Below are 20,183 nucleotides of genomic sequence, written 5' to 3' on the forward strand. Positions count from 1 at the left end.
ATAAAAAATGCTAATGCCACATACTCAGGGAGGGAATAATTGTTGTTTCACTTGTTAATGATGAGAAAATTTGAAAATCTAATATTTCATATAATAAAATACAAAAGAAATAGTGAGTGGATGATGTCATCAGTTTCCTCATTTGCATACCGACCAGGATGTGCATATAACTGTTTTGTGAAATTAAGCAAACATTTTAAAATGTCATAACTTTCCTTTTTTACATCCAATTTCGATGAAATTTTCAGTGTTATGCTTGTTGGATTTTTCCCTTTTTATTCAAATCAACTTTTTGTTGGGGTGGACTTGTCCCTTAAATCAACATTTGAAAGGTTGGAGGAGTGCCAACCTTATCTATTAAATGTTGCATTTACCGCTTTAAATATTTCAACCTAACATTTAAAATGTAGATTTCAGCTTTACGCAGGTTTGGACATGACATTTGGAAAAAGGTTTTCACTCCTCCAATCTTTCAATTGTTGATTTAAAGGGATACTCCGGGCTGAAAATATTTATATCTAAGTAAATAGAGTGAAATTCATAGAGCAAAATGCTGAAAATTACATCAAAATCTGACAAATAACAAAGTCTAAATTGAATTTTAAAGTTTGAGAAAAGAATTATATGCAACATCATCATGAATATTCATTAGATGGGCAGATTATGTCACATCCCAACTTTCCATTTTCTTATGTCATTACATGAAATCATAATTGTTTCATTCTTGCATACATGCGTGAATGATATATCTCCCTCTAATGAAATAACTTCCAACAATGAATATAGAATGTACTCAATCAGTTGTCAATCCATTTTTTTTAGTTCTTGGTAGAAAAGAAGTGAATAAACCTCATTTATATAATAAAATACAAAAGAACAAATGGGGATATCATCAGTTTGCTCATTGAATATTCATGAAGACATGCCTTGAACTGTTTCACTGGAATAATGCAAATCTTTAAAATGCTATAACTTTGTTATACCTTGTCAGTTTTGGATCAAATTTTCAGTGTTTTGTTTGTCCGATTTTCCTTTATCTGTTCGACTCAGTTTATTTTCAGCCTGGAGTACACCTTCAACATTTCATTTTTTAGAGTGAAAAATTATAATGAGGGTAAATTTTATACAACAAGGTCCTGATTTCTACTACTCACTTGATTGGGACCATTTGTGGAAGGGTGTGTACAGAAGTCAGCACTGTTAGTATTTTCAAAAGCTGGATTTGCATAGAAGCCACCATACGTTTCCGGTGCGGGTCTGGCCCTGGCGTTGGGGGATTTGCACTGAGTGTAGAATCTAGAGAATAAAAAGAAATTAAAAAAGAAAATGAAATATGCTTGAAAATAAGATTTCTAAACACTGGTAACCAGATTCATTTAATTCTTCTGGATTAAAAAAACAAATATCATTGGGATAACCATGGGTACCACATCCCCCCCCAAAAAAAAAATTCTTGAATTAAAGGGAATTGTGACTTTGGTAAATAAAGTTATTCTTAGGAAAGGAGAAAAATAAGAAAACTATAATCTTCCCCCACAGAAATTTTCAAGCGTGCGACTATCTTGCGCAATCTAGTAACTAGCATGCGGCTAGCTTAATAAGCGTGTAATATGCATGCAGAGTAATAATTAAGCGATCTTTTAGCGAGCAGGGACTGTTCGCAAGCATGCACTCGCTTATTAAGCGAGCGCCCTACTAGTCGCATGCTAGTTACTAGCAAGCGGCACGCTTAAATTTCTGTAGGGGTTGGAAAGCTAAAAAGCTAAAGGATATTGACAAGAAATAAGAAAATTAATTTTGGTTTCTGAAAACTGAGAATATCAAAAGATGGGGGGGGCCATATGGAAATTCAAACAAGTGTAACATTGAAAATGCATTAAAATTGTATGGAATATAAGATATTATTGGCAAATTGCTACAATAATAAAAAAAAAGTATTTCTGCCAGGTGGGTGTTTCATAAAGCTGTTTGTAAGTTAAGAGCGACTTTAAGAATGACAGGTGATCCTTTCTTATGGCAAATGGTATATTCATTAGCGATGGTTTTGTGCGTAAGAAAGGATCACCAGTCGTCGTAAAGTCGCTCTTAACTTACGAACAGCTTTATGAAATGGCCCCCAGTAATAAGGATATTGCTTCTTTTGCCTAGATGTAATGATAATATATTAATTTCAGCATAATTTTGCCTTATATTTTTCAGAAACCTCAAAATTTCAAAAGCATGTATCATATACATCAATCTCATAGCTCATAGAAATTGATTTTCCATTAGTCACTCACACAGCAAATATAAACGCTATAAGACCCTAGGACTAAACAGGTCATGTCCGTTGCCATGGAAACAGATCATAAATTTTGATCCTCCACTCTCCAGCCTAACTACAAGTCTCACTTGCACCATGGAGATACTGATATACTCGCATGATCCTCGTGAAAATCCCCAGTTCCAAGGGTTTTTAATTCATATATGCCACCTATTCATTAATGCAGTTCAATTACTTGGTCCATTATTAGTCAACGAGTCCCTTACTGAGCACAGATCAAGGGACAGAGACTGAATATATCAACTAAATTAACTTATTATTTTACACTCTTCATTTCTAAAAGCAAAACATACCAGATAAACAACCCTTCTGTAAAAATAACGCAAAAAACCCTATATAAATCAAGTGCAAGATGAAAACTACATAGACAAAACACATGCAATATTACTTTGATTATAAATGATAAGGGGTAAAGTATTAAATATGCATATTAACTATCCCTATTAACGAAATTGCAGAATTTAGCCAGGGTAATATTGATGTACCTTAAATATTATTGTTGGTGGATACAAGCACTCCAAAAATATCAAATATAATTGTCTTATTAATCAAATAGAAAAATATCAATTCTTATTCAATTTTGGGGGGTAATTGCATTTTTGAACAAGATAGTTAATCTGAAAATAATTATAGTAAACATCTTCAGAATCTTCATAATAATAGGCCCCTTCTCATAGAAAATGACATGAATAATCATTTCTAATGTTTCAAATATGGTCTTGCGCCAAACGCTTGCACGCTTGCACACGAGTAACTAGATACTTGCACCTGTTCTGTACAAATGGGAATGATTCGACATGAATGCCACATCAACTCCAAGTCCCAGAAACACAGAGCACGGCCATTGATGTTAAGGTCAATATGTACGATTAATTCCATGTAATGATCAGTACAATCAATTGTAAAATAAGTCATCTGATCAATCATTGAGATTTGTAATAGAGGGCCCAGGTCTCAACATTAATGTATCCAACAGTAGATACTCAAGAAGCCATTTACTTCATACTGCAAAATAATCATTTGTTATTAGGAAAATTATAGAAGGTAGTTCAACAACTGTTTTATATATTTAGGTTTTTATGCAAGCCATATGCCAACGGCAATAATTGGTCAAAGTTTGAAAAGAAAAAACAGCCAACAGATAACATTCAGCAGTACTTTTTATAAGTTCTACTCTGTACGAGGTCACCAACCTTACTGTATTGTATTAATTTTGCTGTACATAAATAAATTTTATGAGGCCACCATCATTATCAACCCTGATTGCTCACGATGGAGGTCTCCTGCATTCTTTTAAATGTCTTTTAGCTTATCTAATGCTTGTACTTCATTATTTTTGTATACTACATTTGTACATATTATTTTGTAAACCTATATCTGATGCATTGAATGCAGAAATAAAAGCAAGCAATAAATCAATCAATAGAATTGATCTTGATGATTGAAATACATTCATATCAAATCTTGAAAACATGAAAATGTAAATAACAGACAAATGCATAAAGGTTTATACAAATTAATATATAAACATAAATATAAACAGATAGAGAGGGGTGTAAGAGGTGGGAGTATAGGTATATATAGCTACAAATGCAAGAGGGATAATATTTCTTTATTCTTTTAGTCTTAAGAGACAGTTAACAATGAACCTACCAATTGTCAGTTTTGGGAAATATTATCAAAATGTTGTCTGTAGAGAGTGAGCATGAAAAGTATTATGGATGAAGACAGAATCTAATCTGGAGAGAGGGGGTAGAAAGAGAAAGCAAATTTAGAGAGTGAGATCGACATGATCAAGTCAGACAGATATAGACAGAGTACCAGAGAGAATCTGATTTACGACCAAGATGACTTTTTTTTTAAGAGGATTCATAATCTATTTCAAGAACCAAAACCTCCAAAATAGGAATTATACCTTCCTGGGATCAATTACAGCAAGGGACAATTCACTGAGAGTAGTGTTCCTATTTCATCTTCTAACACATCCTTAGGGGGACAGACCGAGAACTGAACCTCCTCATGCATGGTCAAACCGTGACACATACTGATACATCAAACATAAATTCTAAACCTTTACAATAGATGCTGGTGAATGACACAGTCAAAGTCACATTCTTTAAGGATTTCTATTGCAGAATACCCCAAGTGGTTTTATTTACAGAGACAAGCATGAACTTAAAATCATGGAAGGTGGTGCTGCACCATCCCGAGTTTGCTCAATCTCGAGATTTTAGCCCGATCGGCCCTCTTCGCGATTAATCTCGAGATTCAAGAAACCCCGTCTCCACCATCGCAAAAAGAGCGATTCCTGCTCGAGCGAGGCATCAATGCATTATGGTCCGACGCCGTGAATAAATTATCCCGAGTGCGCCTGCACCTACGAATTAGCGCGATAATTTGTAAAATAGCGCGCTATTTTGCAAATAATCCCAAGTTGACTTGGGATCTTAATCTCAAGATTAATCCTACGACTTAGTGCGATAATTGTGTCTCCATTGCAAATAATCTTGAGATTGTTCAGATCAGGATAATTTGCAGGATCAGAAATAGCGCGCTAATTTGAAAACTCGGGATGGTGCAGACGGCCCTAGTAATACCATCTTCCAATATGATTCTCTTTATGTTTTTTCTTAATAACAATCTCAACTCTGAATTATTTTAATTGGAACCTTGCTTTGTTAGCTACTTTCAAATATCTAATCATTGTACCTCTGGGTACCTAAATTTTTTTCTCATTTGTTTTTCATTCATCATCTATTCCATTGGTGCAAATCTAATAAAAATGTCATTCCTTTATGTTTCCAACAGAATACATTCTCAAGAATGACTTATTTCAAACAGAACCTTAATTTCTTAACTTCTAATACCCCTTTCATAAACCCAATTACTATGAATTAGGCGGCTAATAGCAGCATAATTTGGTCGTAAAATTGGAGGAGGACAAGATTTATCCGCATTACTCTGATGCTGCTATTATCCGCATAATAGCGGCATCGGGATAAGATTTTGAGTTTATGAACACATTTCCAAATAATGCGGATAATTGCCATGGTGCGGTCACAAGGTCACCCTTTTCCAACACAACCGCATCGGAGGGGGCGTGTCCAGTTGTCATGGTGATTATCCGCCTTTTTCAGGACGGGCGCTCGTAAAAATAATGCGGCTTATTTTCGGAGTTTATGAACGCAATTTTTATTGAATTATCCGCATTACTCTTAGGCGGCTAATTGGAGGATAGGTTTATGAAAAGGGTATTAGACCTAAAATGTCTGCTTATCTCCTTTTGCTTACATTTTTTTTCTGTACTTTATTTTTTATTCAGGTTTTCTTTTCACCATGAGCACAATTCTCAGTCATTTCATTTTTGTGGGTTTTTTTTCTTCAAAATACAATCTCAAGTATGTACTGTTTAACAGTTATTCTAATTTGCATTGTTAAATCTCTGATTACCTGTCATTCTCCCTTCATTTATCGCAGATCATTTATTTTTCATTAACTTCTTTCCTATCGATATCATCCTAGATACATCTATGCCAATCTTCACCCATTCGACTCCACGTTGTGTATCTCCAAGAATATCGACATCTCCTTATCCCGGAACCCATCCCGTTTTGATGCCATCCGCCCTCATCCTCTTATGCTCTTCTTCGCATCCATGATATCACGTTTCTTGTAACAGAAGAAGGGCAACACTCAAAACAGTAGGAGGGTCACTCTTAAAACACGACCATCATCTTGCATTCAACGATCCACCTTGCATCCGTTTGCATTCCTCCTCACGACCATTCTAATCAAATCTGTTAGCGATTGGGGGTGAGATTTCACCAATGATCCTAAAAACTAGCTGTGCTCTGGTTAACAAGTTCAACCATTTCATCTCCTTGGGTTCGAGTGTTTGAGGTTATTCATTTTGGGAGAATTTCTGAACAAAACACTGTTTTGAATATCTGTAGAGGGTAAGCACTGGAGTTATAATAAATTGCCTTTCAAATGTATTGTGATGTGTATACCATGTTCTTTTCAATCAGTATACAAACCCTAACATTCACTGTTTGTCCTGACAGAAACCATACTTTACTTTACTACTCAGTTTAATTCCCCCTTCTATTCTTTTTCTCTTTCCCTTCTTTTTCTTTGACTCCTCTCCTTTTTTCTTTTCTTTCCTCCTCCTTGTTCCTCAAGTTCTTCTTCCTTTTCTTCTTCTCCTTCTCCTCTCCTTCTCTTTCTTTTTCTCCTACTTCTTCCAAAGTGCCTTTAGTATTTAAACAAATAGAATAGGTGCAATACAAGTAAAATCATTATCCCCATCACCAACTACCTCACAGGCCTTCAGTCATCAACCCATTCTCTGTAATTCCATCTCATTTTCCATCTCTTTACCCCTCCAAGCCCCCTCCTCGCCCCCTCGTTCTGTCCATCTTCAATCCATCTTGGGACGATCTTCAGGTTTCCCTGTATAGAGCAAGACCCTGGGAAAATTACATTAGAGAAACATTTCACGACACAAGTAGTTCACAGACAACTGTTATAAGCTACAGAAATCCTTGCATCTGATTGGCTCAGAGTGTATTATGCAGTGAAAAAAATCACTGAATAAGTCTTCATGAAATGCTCCTCAGAATCCTGCAAAGCTCATGCCCTACTTGAAGCTAACATGAGAGGCTTGCATCAGACCCTCCGAATACTAATGTTAGCCATTTTTCCAGGAAGAAAAAAGTCTCTTCTTAATCGTACTTTATATCATCATGAGTCTAATTCTGGTCTAGAAGCATCTTCAAAACCAATGAGCACTAATTACTTATTTAATAGGATACTTCACAAGGATTTGATTTAGTGTCAACCTTCATAGACATTGTAGCTTATACAGGACCAATGGGTTTACTACTTGAATATGGCAAGCCATCAACATCATTATTATTGCTCAGTCTCTAAATGTATACTATGCAAGAGTGAAATTTACCATTCATATTAATTTCATAATTCATGCAGTCCATATCAATTATTATCAAAATGTGTAATAAAACAAAATCATGCTAATTCCTTACTTTGCCCTCAATTTTTTTTTTACAAACTTTGACCCCCCCCCCCCAACAAAAACACTCTACTTGTATGGTACATAACAGTTTGCCATGTCTACAGTGTTAAAATTACTTAAAGGAGAATCCAGCCTAGGCCATAAAATGTTGTGTGGGGAAGGAGAAAAATAAATGAAACAGAATGGTGAAAATTTGAAAGAAATCGGACAAGCAATAAGAAAGTTATAGCTGCTTAAAAATTGGGATCACTAATAGTATGTAGATTCCAAATTGGCAACTGGGTAAGTAAATTATGACAAGGGGCAAGGACAACTTTCCCATAGGCCATGTACTTTATTATCAGGGATTTGTGGTTTTCTCCTAAGTACCCACTCCCCTGGGGCAGTAATCTAAATATAACCCAGGTAGTATATTGTTTAATGTCCTCATGAAAGAAAAATATTATTTGAAATAAAACTTTTGGGAAAAATGACATTTTAGCCATAATATGTAGTGGAGTACATGAAAGAGTAGTCCTTGCCTTACATCACAATTACATCCCATATGCGGCCAATTTGAAGTCTCCATGAATATAGTGATTACCAATATTTACAACTTTTAAAAATTCATAACTTTCTTGTTGTTTGTCCAATATTGTTCAAACTTTCACCTATCAACTTGTCTGATTTTTCTTTTTCTTATAAAAACAAGTTTTTATTTGGGTTGGATTCCCCTTTAATGTTTAACTTGTTTCTCAAATTACTTGATTCTAACACTTAACTTCTATTATGTTTAAAATGCAGAATGTATTAAATAAAGATACCGTCAAATCTATGTATAGAGGATATGAATCAATCTAGGAAGAATTATACCTGAATATGTACAACAAATTATAAACACCAATTCCAGTTTAGGTAGGACTATAAAAATGATAAAAAGGAATTGTAAGTTATAAGAAAAATGTAGGATTTTGTGGAGTTGTTTCCTCATCACCAAGATAAATAATTAATGAACGAGAGGCAAATATATGTCAAATCCTTTTAGCCTTATCCTTGATAACATGGACAAGGAAATAATTCCTCAATGTGCACAGTCGCATAGAGATTAGCTTCACCTGGAAAGCAAATATCTGTTGAATTGCAGACTGATTTGGCAAATGTATCTTTATTTCTAAGTAGTTTCAGACCTAAAATATTGCTGTCAACACAAGTAAGCTTTAAATATAAAGTTTGAAAAATATGCGGCAAACAGAGGAAAGTCCAAATTTCAAAACAGTAATTGGAAGAAAGCCAAATACTTTTTTCTTTTGCATTCTTTACTATATTTCAAATAGTACACACTGATTAAAACTTGTCCAATTGATTAGCAATAGTAGCAAAATGAAGCCAAGATGATGGTGCATCTTTTTAATACATAGTAGGGGGTGCTATACACCATCCCGAGTTTGCTCAATCTTGAGATTTTAGCCCGAACGGCCCTCTTCGCGATTAAGCGATTCAAGAAACCCCATCTCCACTATTGCAAGAAGAGCAATTCCTGCTCGAGCAAGGCATGGATGAATTATGGCCTGATGCCCTGAATAAATAATCCTGAGTGCGTCTGCACCTGCGAATTATCATGATAATTCGTAAAATAGCGCTCTATTTTGCAAATCCCAAGTTGACTTGGGATCGCGATCTCGAGATTAATCCAGTGAACTAGCGGATACTCGCGTGTCCATTACAAATAATCTCGAGATTGTTCTGATCAGGATAATTTCCGGGATCAGAAATAGTGCGCTAATTTGAAAATTCAGGATGGTGCAGACGGCCCTAGTGATATACCACACAGGTAATGCTTTAAACAGCAAAGGACAATATAAACACAGATAACAGACTAATTAGCTTGATAAGCCAAAGACCCATAAACTGAATGAGCAGAGTAACCCTTGGAAAGAAAAAGCAATTATCGTGACAAAATATATAACTTGCAACTAAAAGTATATTCTAAGTAAATTCTTCCAGAAACTACTCCAGTGCATTTCTATATTATATGAATTTCTATTCCGTAAACTTACATGAATGTATATGCTCTAAAACAGATGTGATATCTATTGAAGGATATAAAATTACAATAAGTTCTATTGGATAAATAAAATGCATCTTGATCCAATAAGAGCCAATCAAATTAAATAGCTGGGTATTTATCTATTTGTGATATGAAATCACTTTTCAAAGATGGAACAGGCTGAAAAGTTCAGGATATACTCTTTGTATGAAGCTTCCTGATATCAAATCACATCTCAAAATTTGATATGTTTCAAAATTTGTAATAAGGCAACTCTTAAAGACAAAATCCCCACCCCCAGACAGGATGCTAGATAACTTAATATTCACAATTTTCCTTTTCATGATCAGCCCCCCCAAAAAATCAATGGCTATTAGACTTCAGGATGTTAGAAAGTATCAAAGTACAGTGCACACTTTTTCATCACTACAAAAGCTTCAGATGGGCGTTGATTATCATCTATCCTTTTGTACATTTCCTCTCCTTGTTTGCAGTAGAAAAATATTTAATTAGGGCCATCTGCACCAGCCCGACTTTTCAAATTAGCAGGCTATTTCTGATCTGGTAACTTATCCCGATCTGAACAATATCAAGATTATTTGTAATGGACATGCGATTATCGACTAGTTCGCAGGATTAATCTTAAGATTGCAATCCCAAGTCAACTTGGGATTATTTGCAAAGTAGCACGCTATTTTACGAATTATCCTGCTAATTCGCAGGTGCAGACGTACTAGGGATTATTCATTCACGGTGTTAGACCATAATGCATCGATGCCTCGCTCGAGCAGGAATTGCTCTTCTTGCGATGTTGGAGACAGAGTTTCTTGAATCTCGAGATTAATCGCGAAGAGGGCAGATCGGGCTAAAATCTCGAGATTGAGCAAACTCGGGCTGGTGCAGCACCGCCTCTTGTTATAGAGAACTTGAATAAGAAAAAGGTACCAACAAAAAAGAGGGAGAGAGAGGAAGTGAGAGGAGACAGTTGTCCCTGACCAGAGGAAGACAGAGAGGGAGGGAAGAGGTAGGACTTGTAGGAGAAAAGGAATAAACTAAGAAACTAAGAAAACAAAGAGAGTATGAAAGGGAAATGGAAGAAAGAGACAGAGAGGATAAGATAGATAACATGTTGGATGAAAGCAAAAGTGAGACAAAGAATGGGAGAGATATAGGAAAAAAGTGAAAGCAGAGAGAGAAAATGAGAGACGTACAGAAGGGAGAGGAGAGAAAGAGGGGGTGAGAGGAGAGAGAAGATCAAATTCTCCAGAGCTTTTACTCACCTGCAACAGACACACATTGTAACGAGCATCACCATGGTAACCAAAGTTCCAATACTAACTCCCAGGATGACACCAGCAGGTACCTCATAAGACTTCCCTTCATCTGCAGAGTGCAACACAAGATTTTTGTTATGTCCGATGGAGAAAAAAAAATTAAAGGAAGTAAAAGCCATTTGTAAATTTTTGCTCCTTTAAAGCTCATCCAATTCTGGTATATAGAAAGTTTTCACCCCACAATGCCTGAGGGATTCTTGAACATAGAGAATGTATTGTGACATACCATTCATGACAAAGAAAAACCAAGAAATCTTTTTTGCAATTGGTGGATCAAAACAGCAGTTTCCTCTTGGAATCTGGACAAATAATTTATAGGGTATTTATATTGCGCACATATCCACCTTGTTGGGTGCTCTAGGCGCTCCTATATTACCCGGCTAAGCTAGGCGTTCATAGCGCACACATCTTTTTAAGGAATTACTTCCTACCGGTACCCATTTACCTCACCTGGGTTGAGTGCAGCACATTGTGGATCAGTTTCTTGTGGAAGGATATTACGCCATAGCTGGGATTCGAACCCACGACCCTCTGTTTCAATGCCCGAAGAATAATCCACTGGGCCACAACGCTCCACGTTGACAAATGACATATTTTGTGCAACTTTTCCTCAGCTCTGAAACTTGGGATGAAACTGCAGTGCTGTTCATTGTCATTTAGACAGGATTTTCAATATATTTACTGTATTCATCAATCTGTCGTGTGTCACAGAGTGAAAACTCCCTACTATCAATGTGAGCAAAAGATGATAAATCCGATGGCTTCTCAACATTCAATTGAAATGAAATAAAACTATGATCAGGTCAAGAAATAGCAAATGATATGGATATGGAATAAATTCATTTTCCTTTCTATCATTCCACTGACATGCATTTTAGGGCTTGGGCTTCTAGGTATTCATTGTTAATCAATTAATCAATCAATCAACAAAGCAAAATCAACATAATTATCAATCAAACAGTCCATCAATAAATTAACCAATCAATCAACTAAGTGATCAACCAACAAATCAATCAGTCAATCAACCAATCAACCAACCAACAATCAATAAATCAATTAGCAAACCAACAAATCATTCAATCAATCAAACATATCAATTGATTGATCAATCAACCAACCAACCAGTAAACCAACAAATTAATTGATTAATCAACCACATGACTGAATAAAAATGAATGAATGAATCAATAATCAATCAACCAAGCAACAATTCAATCAATCAATCAATTTATCAATTCATCATATCAATCAATTGATCAATAAACCAACCAACAAATAAATCCATGAATGAATAAATGAATGAATGAATGAATCAATAAATCTATTAATCAATGATCAGTCACTAAATGAATACAACAAAAATAACCACAGAATTTTGTTTTACCTAGTGTTTCATCATTGACCTCAATATCAACTCCTTGAGTTCTGTATGTAACAGTATTTTCCGAAGTCTCTGACGACGGGGATATCATCTTAGGATTACCAGTCACAGTCACAGTCACAGTTGTGGGAGGAGAACCTGAGGCTTCCGTAGGACCAGAACTTGTAGGTCCTTGGTGTGGTCCTGTTGTTGTCCTGATTGTCCGTGGCTCTGTGACGGTCGTGGTGATAATAGGAGGCGGGGGTGATGTTACCAGCTCCGCCATCATGTCACTGATGCAGTTTGGGTCATCCGCCATCAGGGGAAACTCGGAACATCTTACATCAGGATGACCCATGCACCCGCCACGGACCATGTAACATAATTCTTGACATGGCGGTATCTTCAATCCTGTGGCATCGCACTTTGGAGCCACCAGACTACATACAAAGAAAAACAGGAGCTTGTGGCATCCCAGAATCTGGTATATTTCAAGGTTGCTTGAGTATAAAGCTACAGATTGAGCGGCTGACACGTGATCCAGGTAGTTTGGATAGGTTGTTGCATTGTAGGGTAGAACTCTTCGGCAATTAGAGAACGGTATTCCCTCGCAGGCATACACTGAAAAGATAAACAAGCGTTATAAAATAAACAACTATAAAGATAGGTTTGTTGACGCTCAATAAGTGTGCACAATAACCGTACATGAATCTCAGCAATTTCTTTGATGATAGGCATACACTTTTTAATTATTCTTTCTATTTCTGCTTTCCCATTTTTGATATTGGTCATTGTTACCACTCTGGCTGGTAACAATATAATTTTAACTCATTTGTATGATAATGAAATTGAAAAACATGCATATTTAAAGAAATTAAATTATACAACTATTTGGAAGTCACACTTAATTGTAAGTCCCTGGTGTCATTTTACATCAGCTTAAAACTATCCCTCCCTATTCCTCAATAAACAGGCATGTTATTTTCAAGAGAGGCTGCAGAGTCCTTTGAAGATTACAAGAAGGAGGAGGAGAAGATGAAAGAGGAGAAGAAGGAGAAGATGAAAGAGGAGAAGAAGAAAATGAAGAAGAAGAAAAAGGAGGAGAAGAGGATGAAGCAGAAGAAGGAGGACGAGAAGAAGTAGTAGTAGTAGTAGTACTAGTTGTAGTAGTAGTAGTAGTAGTAGTAGTAGTAGTAGTAGTAGTAGTAGTAGTAGTAGTAGTAGTAGTAGTAGTAGTAGTAGTAGTAGTAGTAGTAGTAGTAGTAGTAGTAGTAGTAGTAGTAGTAGTAGTAGTAGTAGTAGTAGTAGTAGTAGTAGTAGTAGTAGTAGTAGTAGTAGTAGTAGTAGTAGTAGTAGTAGTACATGTAGTAGTAGCAGCAGCAGCAGCAGCAGCAGTAGTAGTATATAGAAGAAAAGCAAAAACAAGGAGGAGGAAGAGGAGATGGAAGAAGATGAAGAAGAAAGAGGAAGAGGGGGAAGAAGAAGAAGGAAGAATAATATAAAGAACAAAACAAAGAAGATATGATGAAAAAGAATCAGAGGGGAAAAAATGGGGGAGGAGGAGAAGAAGATAGAGTAGGAGAAGAAAGAAGAGGCGTGAAGAAATAGCATTAGCAAAATCACAAATCATACATGAAATCTGTTATACATTTTTCTTCTCTAATGGAGCCATGACATTATACAGATGGGCCAGAAACAGGCACAGATCCAGGGGGGCACAGGAGGAGGCACAAGGGGCATGTGCCCCCCCCCCTTGAGAAGAAAAACTGAGGTGTGCCCCCTCCCTTTTGAAATTGAAGACCTTTATTTTTGCTTGTCCAATTTTCCTTAATTTGTGGTTGAAAACCTTTGGGGGGGCTTGTCAAAATTTTCCTCCAAAAATAAAATTCCCCCTCCCCTTTTGGACAATCCTGGATCTGCCCCTGGCCAGAAGGCACACAAGTCTGCAACAGAGTCTATTGTCCAGGCTTCCGACAACGAGTGACGTTCAAGGGCACGCCTCAAGGACCCCTGCAACGGTTTATTATGATAGGGGGATATTCATCGTCTCTAAACTGGGAGCGAGATGATCGGACTAATATTGATTCAGAGTTCTACAGCTTCTGTTAAAATGCAATTACATCCATCGCAATGAAAAAGGGCTGAGAGATGAGATTCTTATCAATGGAAGAGGGATGCTATCTCTGCAAAATGGCAAATAAGGTACTAAAAGGGCAATAATAGTAGATACCACCCCCTGACCCCCCCCCTCAAAAAAAAAACAGAATGAATTTCCTTCATGTGCTGTCATATTTTGATGATTTAATGCAGAACATTTTCAATTAATTTTATCATCCTATTAGGAAACTTTTGAATAATTTTTTTTAACTGTCTCAATGATCAAGCTCCAACATACCTGTCAGACCTCCTAACAGTTAGCCAATCAATGTACAACACTCGGTCATCATCACATATCCCTCTTCACATCCCCCGGACATTCAAATCAGGTGATAGGTCATTTTCTGTGTTTGCCCCCAAATATTGGAATAGATTACCCCATAAACGTAGACAATGTTCTTCTATTAATGTGTTTAAGAAAATGCTTAAATCTCATTTGCTTTAACATGTTTAATATATTGCAAGTAGTGTTTCATTTTGTGTAGGTTTGGTATAAGTTTTCACCGATTGTATTTGTTTTGTTATTTGTACAGTGCTTTGTAACTTTTGAAAAAGTGCTTAATAAAAAGTAACTATTATTATTATTATTATTATTGTAGGCGAAATTAAGAAAAATGATTTAGAAAATAAATACATAGGTTACAGTTTTCAAAGTGATTTCAAATCATTTGAAGGTCAATTACCTCATGTTTTCAAACTGGTATGTGTGTCCATGAGAGTTAATCAAAAGACTAACATGCTCCTTATGGGTATGTATGCACACACACAAAAAATCTGGCGAAAACAAAACAACAAAAGTATGTCGTATACTACTCACACACATACAGTCCCGGGGGGGCCACTTCCATTCACGGGTGGATACCATGCGCGACCAAGGGGTCTCGAAAAGCACCCAAAACACGTAATTTCCATATTCCGAAAATGAACCCCTAAACAAGTATTGGCGTGTGAAACCCTACCCTTAACAAGTATTGGAAAAAAAACGATACTCTTGGCAAATATTCCCTTAAATGGACCCCTAAACAAGTACAGGAATGTTTTATTGTTACGGTTCCTTCGGTCGTCGGCTTTACCTTATTTGGTTTAGAACGACCCCACTTCTACACCTCGCGCAAATCGGACTCTAAACACGAAGTGTTGGGGCAAAAATGACATCCTTTATAAAACATTTTAATTTTGTTTTATCATCCCCGCAAATTAGACCCTAAACACGTAATTTTCCTAGCGAAATAGATACCCTTTTTTCATTATTTTTGTGTTTTTGGCACCCTTATCACGTTACGTACGTAACGTGCCCTATCGTGAAAAAGACATCCTTTTTACGTGTTTTTTTGGTCGCGCATGGTATCCACTCGTCAACGTAAGTGGCCCCTCCGGGCATACAGTATACCTAAACAAATATTGGTTTGTTTAGATTTATTTTTATGTAACTGTGCCTTGATTGAAATAAAAAAAGATAAAAATTATTTAAGCAACAATTACCATCCAAAGAAGGTGATGAGAGAGAAAACAATTTTCTTTCATATAATCATTTGCTTTATTTCTGAAAAAAAAAATACATTGCACCTTCCTCAATTTTTTATTGTTTGTACCGTATAGGTTTCACTTGCATATTAAGTCATTGTTATCATATAACCATTTTACTTAGTTCTGTGAAAATCCTTGTAATCATATAACCATTTTACTTAGTTCTGTGAAAATTAAATAAAGCAAATTTGAATTTCACTTTATAAGTGTAATAATTCATGATTTCATTTCAGTTAGAAATTCAGCATACTGTTACAGCATAAAATCTCCCCCAAACCCAACCTTCTTTCTTCTCTTTTTCATAAACAGGTCAAAAAAATAATATCACTTAAAACTAGCTACAATTACAAATTACTCATTGTGCAAATAGAAGAGAATTGACGCGCTTGAACCAACTACCCACAATCACCCATTCATGGCACTCGATCAAAACCGCAGTCAGATCCCATCAAAAAGAAGTCACTTGTCCCAAAGTCATTCGGATTCTTTTGAGCAAACATCCACCCCTTCCATCATCGAGCCCTTGATCATAATGTTTGACGACATCCGAAGCGACAACAACAGCAATGTACAATTTGTAGGTCACGCACGGTTAACCTGACATGTAAAGCTATTCATAACTTGCATTCGACTGAAATTGACATCAAAAGCATTGTGATTTATATGAATAAAATGGGAAAATATAGCTTTCCTTGCTTTTCAATTTGAAAAGTTTCTAAAATGCAATACATATCATGAGTTAGTCACACCATAGGTCTATGGTCACACACTATTCTTTGGATACCAGAACAAGTATATAAACATTTTAATACACATTTTTCAGTAAAGTGAAAAACAAATCAACCCATTATGGCACATATCTGATTTTATCTACATTCATGCTACAGGTATGTAATAAGTACTGCAGCCATTAAGGTAAAACTGTCAATGATTTTTTTATTATAAAAATGGGTGATGATTTTATTATATTGCATTCAGTGGAAATGTGTGTAGTTGACTTTTGTGATTTTAATTAAAAAAAGCAATGGAAATATCACTAAAATCAGGTGTCAAATAATAAAATAATGACATTCAAGATTTTTTTTTGCTTGATTGCACCAAAATATTAGGCTTATATGCACAATTCTGGCAGTATGCAAATTAGGGGCTGATGATGTCACACGCTCACTATTTCCTTTGTATTTTATTTCATACACAATCAACAGTGCATAATGACTTGAATTGCCATAACTGTTATATATTTTCCTATTCTTTGTTTTCAATTCCCTGGAAAATACCACTATTTCTCTTCTGTGGGAATAAAACAAATGCTGACCTGTGCCTTGATTTCTGGCAATGTCAATATGAAATTCAATCCAAGCCCACTAATATGCCTCATTATATTAGCCATATTCAATAACCTACTTTGCGAGGTCGACTACCTTTTGAAATGACCCTTGGCTATGTTTTTATTGCATTTCATTTCACTGGTTCTCATTTTCTTGTTCTTTTCCTTCAAATCCCTTTAAAAGCTCCTGCATTGGTCTGTCTCTCCTATGTTACTCTCTCATATTATGTTTCCCTCTCTCCCAACCCCTTCTCAGCATGCCCCCCCCCCCCTGTTCTCCTGTCTCTTTCTCTCTCTCTCTCCCTCTCTCTCCCCCTGCAATAAAGATAATTCATTCAAATTTGAATAAATAACTTTATTAGAGGCTCATTGAATAGAATTTCTATCAAAATTAGAAGATTTTTGTCAAAATTACATATACCTTATTTTTTCTAAATACAGGATATTTATCATTTTTATTGCAATAAAAGTATCTAATTTTTAATAGAAATTCTATCATAAGTGCCCCTCTTATTATCTATCTTTTCAAATTTAAGTACATACTCTAGAGAGGTCTTCCCTCTTTCATTCTCTCTCTCCTGTCTCTAAACACCTCTTCTCTATTACTCTCTCCCCCTCTCCTCCCATCTCTTTCTTTTAACCCTTCTCTCTGTTTACCCCTTTCTCTCTGACCTAGCTTTCTAATTGAGTCATTTTTTTTTAGTTCTGCCCTCAATAATATGTCACTTCTTTAATCAAAGTATTTCTCTTCTCTCCTACATTCCCACACTTTCTCTTGCTGTTTCTTACTTCAAACTATTTCCAACCTGTCTCGTCCATTCAGGGCTGGTTCACTTATCAAATAAACATCCACAAGACCTGTGATTGTAGGGAAGTGAAAAATAATATTTGAAAAAGGCCTTACAGTGGAGTTCACACTTTGCAAAAGCTTGCAGGTTAATTATTTTGTAATATACAAGCATGATTTTTGGTTCATGCCTCAGAGGGAAGTTTTAAAAACTAACTGGCGGTAGCCATAAAGATAAATCAAGTGTTCATGCAGCATATCAACAAATTTAAAACATATAGGAAAAAATTAAGGGGAAGTTCACCCTGGTAATAAATTTTAATAATTTAAGCAGCAAAATTAGAACAATGAAACAATGACAGGGTGCTACATAAGCACTTGCCCGATTGCCCGAGGCAATCAAAATCAAAAAGCAAGTGTTTTGAAGTAAAGACCAAAAGTACTTGCCCAAATTGGGCAAGCAAAATTCCCACAGTACAATGACCAAAATTAGGGTCGATTCTGATGACAATAACAAGGTAGATCAGGTCAAAAGAGAGAAAAAGTTAAATGGTTTATAAAACCACAATACTTTCTTTTGAAGAGGTAAAACTTTTTTTTCATTGATTTTTTCGGGCAAGTTAAATAGATTTTTGGGCAAGTATATTTGTACTATTTAAAAATTTACTTGCCCAACTAGGCAAGTGCTTCTAAAACGTTATGTAGCACCCTGAATGACATCATTTTTTTAAAGTCATGATTGGGGTGTTTTCTTACGTTTCAGTTGGATAGTCAGTCATTTCAGGGATGGCCTACTAGATCACACTTTCCACAGGGTACAACCTCTTAGTAAGCTCAACTTTGGGGGTATGCTCAGATTCTGAACATTTCATGGGTGAAACTGCCCTCAGACCAATATACTAATTGCTACCCCTGTACATATAAATTCCATAGTATAATTAGTTTGGTACTAAGATTATTGTAACCACAATCAAAATGTTAATACAGTTCAAGCCCTAAGATTTTTTTCCAGGGGGGGAGGGGTTCACTTTGTCAAAAAATGGATTTAATTGCCAAAAAATAGTCATAATGTTCCTCTTACAAATATCTGACAGGCAAATATTAGTATTAAGAATAAAGGTTGTCTAGCAACCTGAACCTGTCCACATTTAGGTTATCCAAAAAAAAAATATTGCCTGAATCTAAGTACTTTTTTTTTTTTTGGGGGGGATGCTGACACTTGAACCCCCTCCCCCAGTTGTACATATTCTTGTTAATATTATGCTCATATTCCATATCATACTGCTGCTTGTATTAGAAAAAACGCAAAAGAGACTTGTGAGAAGGTTTGAGGACAGAGTGTACTGAGCAATAGGTAGCTAGAATCGGGCGGTGGTGATAGATTGTACGAGAGAGCACAGATCAACACATGGAGGTATGAGTGACTTGACTCTAATTAGTTTTTAATGCTGCAAGGGGAAAGTGATCTCACCTCTGCTATAAATAACCCCCAACAATCATCATCATATCTTTAGTCTAGACGTACACAGATTCAATTTCTCATTGCATGACCTGCAAAACCTACTTCTCAAGTCCAAGTACATGCAATCTTCGTACTCCCAGGAATCCAAGAACTGCACAGGAATTCCATTCAAATTCAATCCAGGGAGGGTTTCATGTAGCATCTTGCCAGTGATTTTCAATGAGGACCTTTGCAGGGAGCCAATCCGATGCAAGGATTTCAGTAGCTTACAACAACTTTTCTGTGGAAATCACTGACTACCTGTTACCTGAAATGCTCCCCTGTGTGATCTTATTTCCCTGATTCAATCATAACATCAACGGGAAGGGTTTGTATGTACATGGCGAAATTCAAAGCCTTGTTTGCTATTCTCATGGATGTCTTGTGGAGAGGGAATAATTCTACAATTACAAACTTGGGCACTCCTCCAAATCGTAGGGTCAATGTGAGGTGACTGAGGGACTACAACACCATCGAGCTGATGATGGATCGTTAGAATATATGTTTTGTCAGAGTTTTCATTAGTCCAAGTCCACAGACTTACATTAGCTCCAAGCTTTGTGCATTAGATTTTAATACGTCAGCCTACAATGCCTTGCAAAGCTTATCCTTGTGTAAAAAAATATACTTCTTTTTCTGATACTCATTCATAGTACAGAGTGCTGAATTCTATGAAGGAGAGAAGAATTGAGAGCCATTTTGGTGTGAAATATACACTGCTTAAAATGCAAAGGTGCGGGAGTGGACATAAAGAACAATTAAGGTGGTTCACAAAACACGAGTCCTGCCTCACTGATATCGCAATC

At 36.1% G+C, this 20,183-nt stretch overlaps 1 protein-coding gene across 1 annotated transcript in view; it reads right to left on the minus strand.

The window, feature by feature from the left end:
- The window catches only part of LOC121432153, a 50,291-nt gene that overhangs the window by 25,319 nt on the left and 4,789 nt on the right, over nucleotides 1-20,183 (minus strand). The window contains exons 2-4 of the mRNA XM_041630009.1: nucleotides 12,103-12,699; nucleotides 10,665-10,767; nucleotides 1,155-1,296 (exon numbers count right to left, since the gene is read on the minus strand). Coding sequence (XP_041485943.1) covers nucleotides 1,155-1,296; nucleotides 10,665-10,767; nucleotides 12,103-12,699 — 842 coding nt within the window. The remainder of the gene's footprint in view (nucleotides 1-1,154; nucleotides 1,297-10,664; nucleotides 10,768-12,102; nucleotides 12,700-20,183) is intronic.

This window comes from Lytechinus variegatus, chromosome 18 (assembly GCF_018143015.1).
Source record: "Lytechinus variegatus isolate NC3 chromosome 18, Lvar_3.0, whole genome shotgun sequence".
NCBI classification, from domain to species: domain Eukaryota; kingdom Metazoa; phylum Echinodermata; class Echinoidea; order Temnopleuroida; family Toxopneustidae; genus Lytechinus; species Lytechinus variegatus.